The sequence below is a fragment of the Phalacrocorax aristotelis genome, chromosome 4, assembly GCF_949628215.1.
Source record: "Phalacrocorax aristotelis chromosome 4, bGulAri2.1, whole genome shotgun sequence".
NCBI lineage: Eukaryota > Metazoa > Chordata > Aves > Suliformes > Phalacrocoracidae > Phalacrocorax > Phalacrocorax aristotelis.
The window spans coordinates 37,266,231-37,279,974 of NC_134279.1; the positions used below are offsets into that span (position 1 = coordinate 37,266,231).

At 39.7% G+C, this 13,744-nt stretch overlaps 1 protein-coding gene across 2 annotated transcripts in view; it reads left to right on the forward strand.

Moving 5' to 3' along the window:
* The first annotated feature begins 726 nt into the window (after window positions 1-726).
* The window catches only part of GLRB (glycine receptor beta), a 51,323-nt gene continuing 38,305 nt past the window's right edge, over window positions 727-13,744 (forward strand). For both annotated transcript variants that reach the window (XM_075091006.1, XM_075091007.1), the window contains exons 1-3: window positions 727-794; window positions 1,978-2,119; window positions 13,403-13,509. In XM_075091006.1, coding sequence (XP_074947107.1) covers window positions 1,998-2,119; window positions 13,403-13,509 — 229 coding nt within the window. In that variant the 5' untranslated portion in view covers window positions 727-794; window positions 1,978-1,997. The remainder of the gene's footprint in view (window positions 795-1,977; window positions 2,120-13,402; window positions 13,510-13,744) is intronic.

Below are 13,744 nucleotides of genomic sequence, written 5' to 3' on the forward strand. Positions count from 1 at the left end.
CACCAGGCCACGTGCCCGCTTACTTCTCATTTGCTGAAGAGGTGCCTTTCTATCTGCCATTATATTATAGTCCCAACCCAAACAGAGCTTCACAAAGAAGCGTGATGAGGATTACAGGAGGTTACAGAAAGCATCCGTTGATGTATTGCACCTACTTGTTGGATCCACCCTGAAGAATAAAAAGCATTCTTCAGGTGATGCTGCTCTTTTATCACCCTGCAGACTGAAGCTCTGGCAGCATATACTAGGAGTGGTAAGAAATAAGGCTGGAAGATAAAGAAGACTTGGGAACAGTCATGACTTTCACTGCCTTGGTTGCTAAAAAGAATACGAGACTTATGGGATATGATGCCTTTGAACTGTAACGGGAGGGTGGGCACTTGCTAACATAAGACTACTTGGCTGTCTGATGATGACTGTCCATTTCCAAAATTTAGGCCAAACAAGCAAGAAGTTCAGCACGTACCTGTACTTCTATAGGTGTGAGGTACGAGAATCTCCATAAAGAATTTTATATATGAAATCTCTGTTCCCCCACCTCACCCCTCTTCTGTACCTCCCGCCGCCACGGCAGTGACCAGGCTCCGGCGGCGGGAGGCCGAGCGCTGCCCGGTCGAACCCCCCCGCTCCCGCCCTCGGCCTCCCGCCGCCGCCGCTCGCCCAGTGCCCATGTGCGGGCGGGCGGGCGGGCGGGCGGGACATGCTCACTGGGAGGGCACCGGGCCGCTCGGCGCCTACCGCACATGCTCACTGGCCTCGGCGGAGCGGCTGGCGCTGAGCGCTGGGCACCGGCGGTGAGGGCCGTGGCGGCGGCGGGGCTGCGTGTACGCTGCGCCCGGTGGGGCGGGAGGGGAACGGGGGGGCTGCGGAGACGCCGTACGCGGCGGGCGGGAGCGGCCCGCGCCCCGTCAGTACCTCGGCCAGCGGCGGCGGCGGCGGGGCCGGGGCGGGCCGCGGCGGTGGGGCCGGGGCGGGCGGCGGCGGGGCGGGGGGGTCGGAGGCCGCTCTCTCCCCGGTGCTGGGGCCGGCGGGAGCCCTCGGGCCGGGCCGGGGCCGGGGGCGGGGGGGGGGGCTGCAGCTCCCGGGGTGAGCTGAGGCATCCCGCGGTGGGGGTGGGGGGGGAGGGGGAGGCAGGCAGTGCTCCTTAAAAAAGCTTAAAAATAAATAATAACACGAAAAATGGAAAAACAGCAGCCGGTGCTGAGCTAACCGCAGATACCGGGAAGTATCTGTGGGTTGGGAAACAAATGGAAAACCCCCCGGGGTGTCGCACAGCTGTGGCTGGGGCAGGTGGGGCCGACTCTGGCAGGACACAGACGCAGCTCCTGGCCTTTGGGGTACGAGCTGTTGCCCCCGAGAAGTTAAAATATTGAACTGGACACAGTGTAATAAAGCACCGTGTTGCGGGTTGTGTTTAGTCATCTTTGCAAGGCCTTTCTAGTGTTGGCTCTGCAGCAAGGATACTTCATGCACAATAGTCGATTGCATTTAAAATGTGTACATAAAATTAAATTTGCGACCCTTTCTCATAACTAGCATTAAAACGATTGCTGTTTTATGTGTGCAAGGTCGTTGAGGGCTGGCAGTTCTCGCCTTGCTAGGTGACTGGTTGGTCACATTTAGCCGTATTTAATGCAGTTGATGCGTGACATTTTTGGTGAGGAATTTCCAAGTTTCTGAGGATTTTGAGTTAGGCAGCCTTTGAAGGACATTACATTTATTTCTTAAACACACTGGAGCAAACTTGCACTTAAATCTGTTCCTTGCTGTCATTCTCTTAACTTCGGGAAGCTGCTTGACTCTCAGAAAATTGCCTAAGTTGGTTCCACATCAGAGGTACACTTCAACAGACTCCCTCTCCCAAGGCAACTAAGATCAAACTTGTTTTTTTAAAAAAATTTGTTTACTTTTTGTAGGTATGTGTTCGCATTTGCCATATCTAGCTCTGCAAACTTTTTTGTTTTCCTTTTTCCATAGACTGAAGCTTGATCTTCAAGATGAAGTTCTTACTAGCAGTTTTCTTCTTCATCTCGTTCTCCTTATGGGTTGAAGAAGTCTGTTCCAAAGAGAAGTCTTCAAAGAAAGGAAAGGGGAAAAAGAAGCAATATCTATGTCCATCGTACGTTCCTTGTTTCTTTTATGCTTTTGTGTGATGGCAATCTGCTGTATTTTTAACAGTGGAAGTTATGTGACCATTGAAATCGAAGGCGATGCTCTCTGCTGAGAGAATGGGGTGGGAGTGGGAGGAACTGGGTTTGACCAGCATCATAGCTAAGTTCTGTCAATCAACATCTTCTGTCTGCAGCAAGTCCTTGGTTTTAATGAAAGTTAAAAATCTAAGTAATAGTAAGTAATTTCTTTCTTTGTGGAGTACTCCAACCCAGTGTCTTGCTATTTATGGGGACATAGTAATGTAGTCCCATAATGCTATGCTGCCTAGCATCGTGTTGCAGGTAGACTGAGAACAGCAAAGAGGATGCAAAACTGTCATACTGAAATTCAGTTTCTGGTTAGCTTAGTTCTGTAAGAGAAGACTTGTCCTACGCATATTCTCACTGCATGTTGGATAGAACTAAGGTCTTCAGCATCTTCCAGCAATGATTTACATTACTATTATTTGTATGGAGGTGGATTGATGGTTGCTATAAAGCATGCTCTTATGGAATAATCTCCCTGTAGAAATACAGAAATTAAAATCTGTGATTGTCCAGCTGCATAGGGAACGAATTCTGGACACCTAAGATTACGTGATGTTAAAAATACTCCCTCTTTCTAATGCCTACCACGTGTTAGGTTGTGATCCATAGGGCAATGCAAAAGTTTATTTGTGAGGGCCTCTTCTGTCATTTTCTTGGCCAGCCTTGCTCATCTTTTTAGTGTTACAGTGTAAACATCTGAGGAAAAGATCGATGGAATATAATAAGTTGCCAATAAGCGTAGAAAGGCACTATGCCTGAAATGATAAAATTGTGTAGACAAATTTAAACCATTTGACCATAAAAGAAGAAGACTGGAAGATGAGACTGGCTATTTAACATTAATAGGCTTTTCTCAAAGAAAAGAAAAAATAAGTAGAATAACCAGACAGAAGCAATGTTTAAATAGTACTTTTTAAAGTTTCCACTCCTTTTAAATATTGACAGTGATGTTTATTTGTAAACTAAAATTCTTATAAAACTTCTACATATGGTGTTTTCATTCTTTTTTTATATCTAACCTGAAAAATGAGTTGTATCTTTGGATTTGAATACATTACAATACAGCTCTCAAGCGTGATCATGACCCATTTAAAATGACCCCTACCTATTCTATCCCCTTTGAATAGTTAAGTTGAGCTCTGTTTGGAGCTTTTGGTCTGAGCTACCATGAGGATTTGTAGCAAGGAGAGAAATGTCATAGTTCCCAGGACAGGTGTAACCACTGGAGTCCTCAGAAAGTGAGTTACACAGCTGGGAACTGAATCCAGATCTTCCATGGTCTCATCAAAGCAGCCAGCATTTCCCCCCTCTGTTTTTGACTTGTTCTTAATTAGGATTCAAAACATTGATGTCATTTTATCTTGATAAGTGGGTGGATTTTTTGTTTGTTTGTTTTTCTCTAAAGCCCAGTATTTCTTGGTACCCTGTTCTTTCTGATACCAGTTGATGTTACAACCATTAAATACGATGACATTTGTCACCAATATGCTTGAAAAGCATTGAGTAAATGCTATAAATTCTGAAGTGATACTTTTACACTGCAGCCAGTTGAAGCTTTCTGCAAAAATACTAGCAGAATCCAGTATTTGTCTGATGTATCACGTGTGTGGTGTTGCTAGCTAGAATTAATTGCCATAGCACTAAGCCCTATCAGATCTTCTGAATAATGAACAAGTTGTCTATATCTTACTTGGCTGAAGTTCACAGCTTGAGAGACAACTACTTGTAACAGCAGAGGTGCAGGACTGCTGGTTTTGTGGCTGGCACCTAGAAGACCTCTCACAGGAATGAGCAATGAAAGTCAATCCTGCTTGCAGAGAAATTATCTAATGCTCGCTTATCTCAGGCTACTGATTGCAAACTTTCAATCATCAGCATGTTTTTTATAATCTTTCACAAAGCTTCTTTACTTGATGACACTGTTATAAAAAAGGCTGCCTACTCTTCGTAATTTTTTTCCTGTGAAAAAAAAGTTAGGAATCTTTCTTTAGAAAGAAGGCAAAACACAATGCAGTGGAGTGGGAATTAAGTGACACCATAAGGGCTGACCAAAAATAGTCTCAAAGCGGCTGAATGAAAAATTTGCTAGTAAAGCACAAAAATCTTTTAGAAGAATGCATTGTATCTTTTTAAAAGAAAATAAATCAGATTTTACAGCATTTATAAAATTGAATGCTACAAATTCCTGATGCAAACATCCATTTATAAGTTAATATCTTAATCTAACTTTAATTTGCATTGGCTATTGGTGTAATAAAATTTAAAGCTTAATTGTAACCAATTACTGCCTTTTGTTTCCTTACAACATGTGGAAAGCTAAATTTTACCTCCTCAGGAGAACAAAAAACCACGCTAGTAATTATATAGGGAACAGTCTTCTCTTTACAAACTTTATAATGAAATTCAAATGTATGCAAATGTCTTTCCAGGAAAGAGTTATGCTGAATCTGGTGTTACTGCTTCAGTTCCTTAGTTTGAAGTTAAGAAATGGACAGTGTAAGACTGGTATGGGACTTTAGCAGGAATTTGTATGAAAACTGAGCATACTTGAACTTTTCTTTTTATGGCTCTCCAGAATACAATCTTCCACCAAATGTGCCCCCCTGGCATGAAATGAACTACTATTAGAATAAGCTGAAAACAAGCTGATTAGAAACCCCATAAAAAGTTCATTATTGTCTCATAAATAGGTATTTGCTTCCTTCAATTAGAATAATTCTATTTTGTATCTTAGAGCCAAACCTCTTGCTTGTGATTATTCATAACGCTGTACTTCTCAGTGCATTGTGTGGTGGTGGCTTGACTGGCCATCATATTTTCATTTGTTTCTGATATTGTTTTTTCCGGCTTTGTTATTAAGGGGTTTCATGAAGCTGATGCTTAATCACTTGGTTCTTATTTTGATTTAATGCTTGCTCAGAACAGATGTAAGATCTCGCATCCTACATTTGGATAATTTTTATTCTTACCTCAGGCTTTCCAAATGAAACATAGAGTAATTATACTTGTGTATGATTCCTGAATGTTCGCTGATTAACAAAGAAAATTATATATTAGGTCTGAAGTCCATTAACAGGGAGTTTTGCAGCATGAATCTGAGAAGCTGGTTTCCACAGATGCATAGTGCAATAAAATATAAAGCTTTAGTATAACAAAACTCTTCCCTTTTGTCTCCATGGAAAATATATAAGAAAAACCCCCACGGGTCCACCTCTTCAAGAAAAAAATTAAGGATTTTGTGGATTACATTCTTCTGTTTACAAAGCTTATTTTGAAATTCACTATACTGAATACAGATGATTTCAATATAGCTACAGATGGATTTAGTCACTTGATCTCCTTCTTGATTGTAGACTACCCATCAGGTGTATCTCCTCTGTTAGTTACTTCTTATTAACTTCTTCCTATTTCCTCATAATACCACATTCTGGTAACCATGTTGGACACTTAGCTGTGACTTTTTCTAAGAGCACTGCTGAAAAATGTTTTTCATTTTGTTACATCGTAATAAATACTTCAGTTGTTTTATGATATTCGAGCTGCTGCTGTTATCCCCACAATCCTCAGTAGCCCAGAGGTCTCTCCTCAAAACTACTTGAAAGATCTCTAGACAAATGCAATTATAAGGAAAGGGAAGTTTGCTTATGACAGTGTTATAGAAGGCATCGAGATGTAAGGGCGTTTAACACCAGCTAACAAAATCAGTTATGACTGCTCATAATCACAACCGTCCCTGTTAATTATAGTTTTAGTGTGACTCAGTTGTTCACTTGCTCAATGTTCATTTCTGAAGATCCCACAGCATCTCTAATGCTATGGCAATGCTAAGAGTATAACCTCAATCACTAAATCTCATTCTTTTGTCTGAATATCAAGACTGGGCTTTTAAAATAGCGTCCCTCCTTGCCTTTATGCATTCTTCCCTATAGAGTTTTATATCCATGTAGATGATTAACAAAGTACTGTGTGATATCTGTAGAGACTTTGTCACCCACAAGGAAGGAGTACAAGTCATATTTTGGCTTGTATTCAACAAAGCATATCAGCTACTTCAGAAACTGTGAAATGGCCCTCTAAGCCCTCCAGAAAACATGGCCTGTGCCTTGGAGGCAGAAACTTAGAAAGGTCACAGATGCCAAGGTTCAATAAACAGCTTCTTTTAAAAAATAATAACAAAAGACAGTGGAACTAGGGAAAAAAAAAAGCCTTTGATGTGTTTAAAACAGAGTTGTATGAAAGTCTGTCCTCAAATTTCTCTTGATAAACTGTCAGCTTCTGACATGTTCTTCCCATAAAGACTAAAGTAGAGGTTAAAAGTGTATCTTGTGTCTTGGATCCTCTCCACCTTCCCATGGACAAGGACTGTTTTTTAATTACATTAAGTGCTTGGGAATACATGGCCTTTCTATCTGTAGTATGTGATCATCCCCAAAATGTCAATGGTGGCAAAGTGGAATCATCTCTGTCGTCATTCCCATCTTGTAGAAGACACTGTTGATAGTTCGTGAACGTTTTCATTGGCAGGTGTGATGGGAGGGATGGAATGAAGTTGAAAGAAAAGCCTGAATTTGGTTGTGGAAGCAGTTACATCTCACATTCATTCTGAAGAGAAGTACATTGCAGAGGCCAGGTCTGCATCCTATAAAAATTCTTTTGCCCCATAGTAACAGCAGTTGGTTACTGGTTTAGTTATTCGGTAGCATAGCTCTCATGGAAAGCCGTGATCCCGGGCAGAGAGGGCCACATTCCAGGACGTTTGGGAATTTGTTTTCAGAGTGGATAAACGTGCTGGGGAGTAGAAGATAAATCTATATAAGCAAAACCCAAGTTGTCTTGTAAAACAGTAATTAAGCATGGTAGGCTGGTTCTCGTTCAGTAATTCTCCCTCTCAGTGAGCAGCATTTACTCTATTCCGAACACTGTAGTGATGAGACACTACAATCGTGTGGTAAATTTACAGGCCTTGTATTTTATATACAGCCTCCAGACTGAGAAAATACTTGGATCTGCAGGTTAAATTGCACCCCCTAAACCTAAGTGTAAGGAAAACCGTAGGACTAAATTCTGTTCTCAGCTCCACCAAATGGATCTTTAAAAGACAAAGGTCATTTGGAAAAAAGACTGGGACAAGGAACTGATGTGGATAAATTATTTTTAAAATGTCTGTAGTTCTGCTTAAACACCTGATCATGTTTCATGTCTGCATGCAATATCAGGACACAACAGGATGCCCATTATGTGCAAGTGTTGCTTAGGTGGTGACTTTGGTGGGATGCGGAGATGCCTCAGCTAGGCACAAACAAGGTAATTTTAAGAAATGGAAGCACAGATAGCTTGCTGTGAGCGGTACTAGTCAGGGTGGGTAAAGTACCATACTAAGCTGGTTCTACTGGTTTGGGGGCTGTCATCCCTGTGGCAGGCAGATGAATCAGCTTGCTTTTCTCAAGCTTAGGGAACAATAAGAAGGCACTTCAGATTACCATATAAACATTCCTTAAGGTGTCCAACCCTGGCAACGTTGAATGTGAAACCAAAGCTGGACCTGGAGGTTTGTGATAGACGAGGACTGATGTAGTAACGCTAACTGAGCTATTCACACCACCCAGCTTCAGGAAGGTTGCTTAATTCCCTCGTTAGGAAAGGAACCTTTTTTTTCACCACACTGCATTACCTCCAAATTTAGGTTCTGAAGTCACCTATCTAATTTTAGCTGTTTAGCTGTCAACTGCATTTGTGAGGACACATAAACAGTTATTCAGAATTCCGTAGTTTTAATGTAATTCAAATGATATCACTTTGCATTGGAGGCATCGTAATTATTGTTCCTAATAATAGAGATGTCACCTGGTACAGTTTGAGCATGTAGCTATTAAGCGTACCAGAGATGATAGAGATCACTCAGAAGAGTTACATAGTATCTCGTTGATTTCTATTAACCTGTTTTTATCCTTTGAGTTATTGCACTCAGAAAATCAAATGCTTGCCAATCAGAACACTGATAGTTTCTATCAGGGAAATAGTACTTAGAATATATGGTGAGATGACAGATATTGTGTCTCCCAAAACTTATTTTTATCATTAGCAGATATACACTGCCATGTTATATGACTGAAACGTCAGTTTCCATCACACAGATTGGATAAACTGTACTAAAATCTGTTGTTTCAGCATTATATAGGAAATTTAACTGGAGATAACTGAACTGTGTGAGTTGGAATATGTATTTTTATCTGTCAGACAGTAATCTAGAACTATGCAAAGGCAAAGCTTAATGCTAGATTATCCAAGCTATGCACTCTAAGAAAACACCACCAGCAAAATAAGCAAGCTACCCGACCCTCTGGACTGCAGTGTATTGTAAGACGGCGTGTGAATACGTCCCTGTGACATGTCCTTTTTTTTTTCATCCTGATTGTCATGTCATAACTAAAAACTGTATTTATGTTCTCTTCTAAAATTAGAGGCTCTTCAACATAATGGGATTTTAAGACTAGGGATCTGGATAGTAGGTAAATTACTACAACAGCAAAGGTTCTCTTTCCCACTTGTGTAGAATATTGTTTATATTCTTTTCTCCAGTCATCCTCCTGTAGCACTGCATGTCATAAGGTCTTCTTGTAACTTCAGTGGGCTCCGAGAGACTAAATGTCATGATAACCTATAGAGGTCTAATGTCTTCTGACACGTTTGCTTAACAGAAATGTAAGGAAGCTGTATAAATTTCAAACCAAGTGTAATACATGCTTCCTTTTGCCATGCCTATCTGCTTATCTAACCTCCCAAAGACTGGAGAGAGGCCAGTCATATCACACAGAGATGGTATGCTGAAAGATTATCTGTACTTCGTTTTCCTTCTGGCTTTTGAGGACACTGTTCGTAGAAGTGAGAACATTTCTGAGACCACTGGTTTTTTTGCAGAAGAAGAAAAAACATACTTTGGGTTTGGTTTTTTTGTGGGTTTGGTTGGGTTTTGTTTTTTTTTTTCAAAATTGTATTTCAGGTGAAATTCTTGCTAAGGCAATTTCTAGCTTTATTATTACTTGCTTTTAAATTCCCTTTACAGAAACATGAGCCTTTTGTTGGCTTACCCTTTGTTTGGTATTCACCATACCTTGATCAGAGCTCATCAATTACTGTGAGGAATGCAATTCCATTTCCTAATGCTTTCCAGCAGCTCCACATACATTCAAGCAAGTTGAAATAAATGTAGTAAAATTACAATGCATGCTACAACTGGTGAAAATCTAAGGGACCTCTTAGGAGATTTATCAGCCTAAGAAAATTGGAGGTTGGATAAGAAAAAGGAGTAACTAACTTCCCAGTGAGTATTGTTATATGGGAAACCCAGAGCCTTTAGCAAATTGAAGCACTGCTTCTTCTAGGAAGGGAGATCTCAGCTCAAACTCTTTCTCTTCTGTGTAGTCTGCCCTTTTGCCTGTCATTTATTCATTTGAGAATGGCCAATTAAGCAGGGCTGATAGTGGCTATAGGTAAATAACTTAGTGGCATGAATAGTCCCAGCCTGTTTCTCGAAGTGCCTGACCCATCCCGTTCACTGTTTTGTTAAGTCATTCTGCTCATCTGTCACTCTGCAAGTGGCATAATCTCTTAACTCACCAAAAGCACATACAATTTATTGATTTGCATGTGAAATTTAGGTGTTTTGATCAGCAAGGCTCTCTGAAGGAAATACAGTCCTTGTGATGATGTTTAGTTGCGTGAGTGCCATTCAGTGACAGTAGTTCAATGACAGCATGCTGTAAAAGACCACAGTGAAAATGTGATACTCAGCAGAGCTTTTTTTCCAGTAGCTGTTCCAACCACTTCAGTCAAAGTCACCTTTAAAAAATAGCAATTAGTTACTCTCTGTGCTGCTTCTCCTAACTCAAAGCAGCCAACACTGTTGTATTTCATTTGGTTCTTACGTAAATCAGGACAAAAATATGTGCATTACATTTAGATTAGTTCAAAACCCTACCCAATAACTTATGGAAGATGTGATCATGATGTTCTTCACCAGAAAGCAGTGCAGCCACTCGTGCTTCATCCCGTCACTGTCTTCCCAGTGCAGTAGATCTCCTTTGCCAAATTAATGGTTGACCTTGGAACAAACAGCCTGAACAGATATTTGTCCTAATGCACTTACGTAGTGCAACTCAGATCTCACTAAACTATTGCCTTAGTTCACTTTCTGGAAGAGAGAAATAAACCTGTCAGCTGTATTTGGCTTTCTTTGGCTGTTTGATGCTCACTCATTTAGTTTCTCAGACTTTTTTCCTCTTTTCCTCATCGCATTTTATGAGCATCTGTATTTAATTTATGTGTCCATGTTATCCCGTGGGCTTCAGATTACCATCATCACTATTTAATGAACTTCTTTGTATAATCCGTAGCAGAAATTTGAAAAAATTAAGATTTAAGTTTTTTCATTGGTTGCTGTTTACTTTTGTTTCGATATTGCAGTAATACCAGGCATATACGATTTAGAAAGAAATCCTATTGCTTGTGTTAAGGAGACCCTCCTTTTATAAATATGATTTCTGTAGGCATCTGTTATAGATGTTTTAGATGTTAAGCAAGGAAGCAATGCCGTGAACTTTTTGGTATTGGATAGATTACAGTGTACAGAGTGTTTGCCTGCCTTTTAAATACTTAAATCAACATTCTTTTCTGTCTTGTTCCTGCTACAAAATGGAAAATAATCTTAACATTTAACTTTATGTTTTCCTATTGTCCAATTAGTGGAAACTGCAAAAAAAACATACAAAGCTGGTTTATGATATTTGCATAGCAACCTGTTCATTGGTAAAGGTCATCACTGAAATATCAAAATTGCAGAAATAAATTAGTTCTTTTGCATAACAATCCAAAATCCAAAACAAATTTTAAAAGCCATAAACACAACCCTGGCAGGATGGTTTGAAATTGGATTTATCGATTATTCGAAGGGGTTAGAACACCTATTGCTATTTAATTGCTCTAATTGTAAATTATCAGAGGTTTATTGTAGACGGAATAAGGAGATAGTAGTGGATGTTAACATATGTTACTAAAAGTAAAAAGTGCCTTGTTTTATTAGTGGGCCATTTATCTCTGGATAAGTGCTGATAGAACAAGTAGTTCACCTATGCAGTTGTTAAATGTGGCAGCAGTTTTAGCGCATTTGCAAGAGATGGGTGGGGAATTACAAAATGCAGCCACTTAAAGCTGCTCCACAGTTTTTTCTTGTCCTATATGTTCTAGTTTAAGCTGTATTCGTGGATACACACTTTTTGGTAGCTACATCTTTAGGTAGCCTTCAGAATTCATTCTAATCCTGCTAGCGACCGGTGAATAGTCTGAAATTTCAAGGAGAAATGGGTGGTTATTGCTGTCTTAGCTGAGTTGGTGTACTTTTCGCCCTCATGTATAACATCAAACAAATACAAGCAAATGGTTAAACAGATAAGGAGCTTTAGGTTTTAGAAATATCCTGAATACAATAGGGAAAACAGAAACCTGATTGTTTTGTTCCTGAAGGATAAAATGGTCAAAGGGTATCAAGGACACTATGACAGAATAAAACGCAGTTATGTTATCGTAAATGGTTGACATGTTTTTAATAATAGGAGACTCCTTCATAGTTTTATTTATAAACATTTCAGCTGTTAAACATTCACTGAGGAGATTAAATCTCATTGTGAAGGCGTAGTAAGCGCTACCAAGTCGGCAGATCTTGTTCAATGCTCCTGTTGTTTCCCTTATGGTTTGAGTTAAAACAATTGATTTTAAAATTGAGGTTATTCATAAAAGCTCTGCAAAGGCTAGGGTCTGGTCTCATCTCCAGTTTTCAATCAAATATCATGCAATGGTGACAGTTATTTCTTAATTAATTTCCCAGTAGTCATTACGGGAGATGCCGAACAGGTGCTAGTATAATTGGACATCTTAAAATCAGGATGTCTGATACATACATACAATTTTTTTTCTTTGAACTGCCCAAAAGCCTTTTGGAGAGTTAATAATTTCTTCACAAAATGTTTGAATTATGCAGAAGTCCCAGGGGATGTGAAGGAAACTGAAGGATTAGAAGAAAACTAGCAGTGTACAGAGATGTTATATAGAATAACCCATTAGGTCTGTCAAGCTGACACTGATATGGGAAAGAATAATGGAAAAAAGAAATTAATCAGGGTAAAGAAGGCAATGGCAGCTGATGCTGATTATGGAAAACATTAAGGAAATAAACTGGATCATTTTTTAAAATGTGTTCAAACATTTGTTTGTTAGAGGTAATAGTGTTGATGCATATGACATGCCTCTGTGGGGTGTTTGTCTTACTTTTACATGGCATCTTGGTTACTAAATTATAATGACAGAAAGTCAGCAGAGTAGTCCTCATAAAATGGATGGAAAAGTGATTACAAGACAGGTTTCAAAACTGGAAAACATCAGTGGACAGGTTGTACAGACAATATGTAAATTCATTTACACGACATTATCAGCCTGCTAGGTGTGTAAAGTACACGGAGTGGGGGCTGTTGCACTCTTATTGCGTTTTATTGCACTCAATTTCATGTTACTTATGTAGCTACATTTACCTGTCCCAGGTTCCTTTTAATTTTAGCAACAGTTTTAATTCAACACCCGACACAATGACAGCAAGGTAAATGGAGATGTTTAAATTCCCCTGCAAAACCAGAGAAGAGTCAAAGGCCTCATTTTCCATAACAAAGCTTTTATTAGCACTTGTCGAGGAGATTATGCAATGGCTCCAGCTCTCATTGGAATAGCTGGCGCTGGCATGCGAGGGCGGGAGACTGCCAAAAGCCTCTGCATGGTTTGGCACCTACAAAGCGCCTGTCAGTTTACTTATGTTCCTAATCTGACAGTCACTAAAAATAGTTCAGGTGGCTGTTTTCTACTAAGGAGGAAATCGTGCCCCTCTGGACATCTGGATATTTGTATTAGGAGGGAAGGGAACAATTAGTTTATTTATTTTCTCAAGTTTACAGTTCAAATTATATAGAAGAGCTTTGACTTTTGTTATAGTTTCTCGAGAAATATTGAAACACACAAGAGTGTGAGACTATACGCTATGGAAACTGAAAAAACCAACATATTTTGCTCATGAAATGGCATTTACGGCATGGCTTTAAAATGACTTAAGTTTAAGCACACAGTTGTTTCTATCTTAATAGTAACTAACGCCCATTTTTTTACAGACAGCAATCAGCTGAAGACCTTGCAAGAGTACCAGTTAATTCTACCAGCAATATCTTGAATAGGCTATTGCTCAGTTATGATCCCAGGATAAGGCCTAATTTCAAAGGTTTGTCAGATATTTCAGCCTTTTTTTTATTCTTTGGAATTTCACTTTTGCTTTTTTCACACATAGAAAGTTTATAGAGATAATATTCATAGTTTACAGAGATAATATTCACAGCCTAAATTTCTGTGTTTTTTTTGGTTTTTTTTTAATGGAGATTTCCCTAGATAGTGTGAAACTGCAGAAGATATTTGCCCTTTTGAGCTGAAAGGTAATATGTTAGGATTTCATGATCATA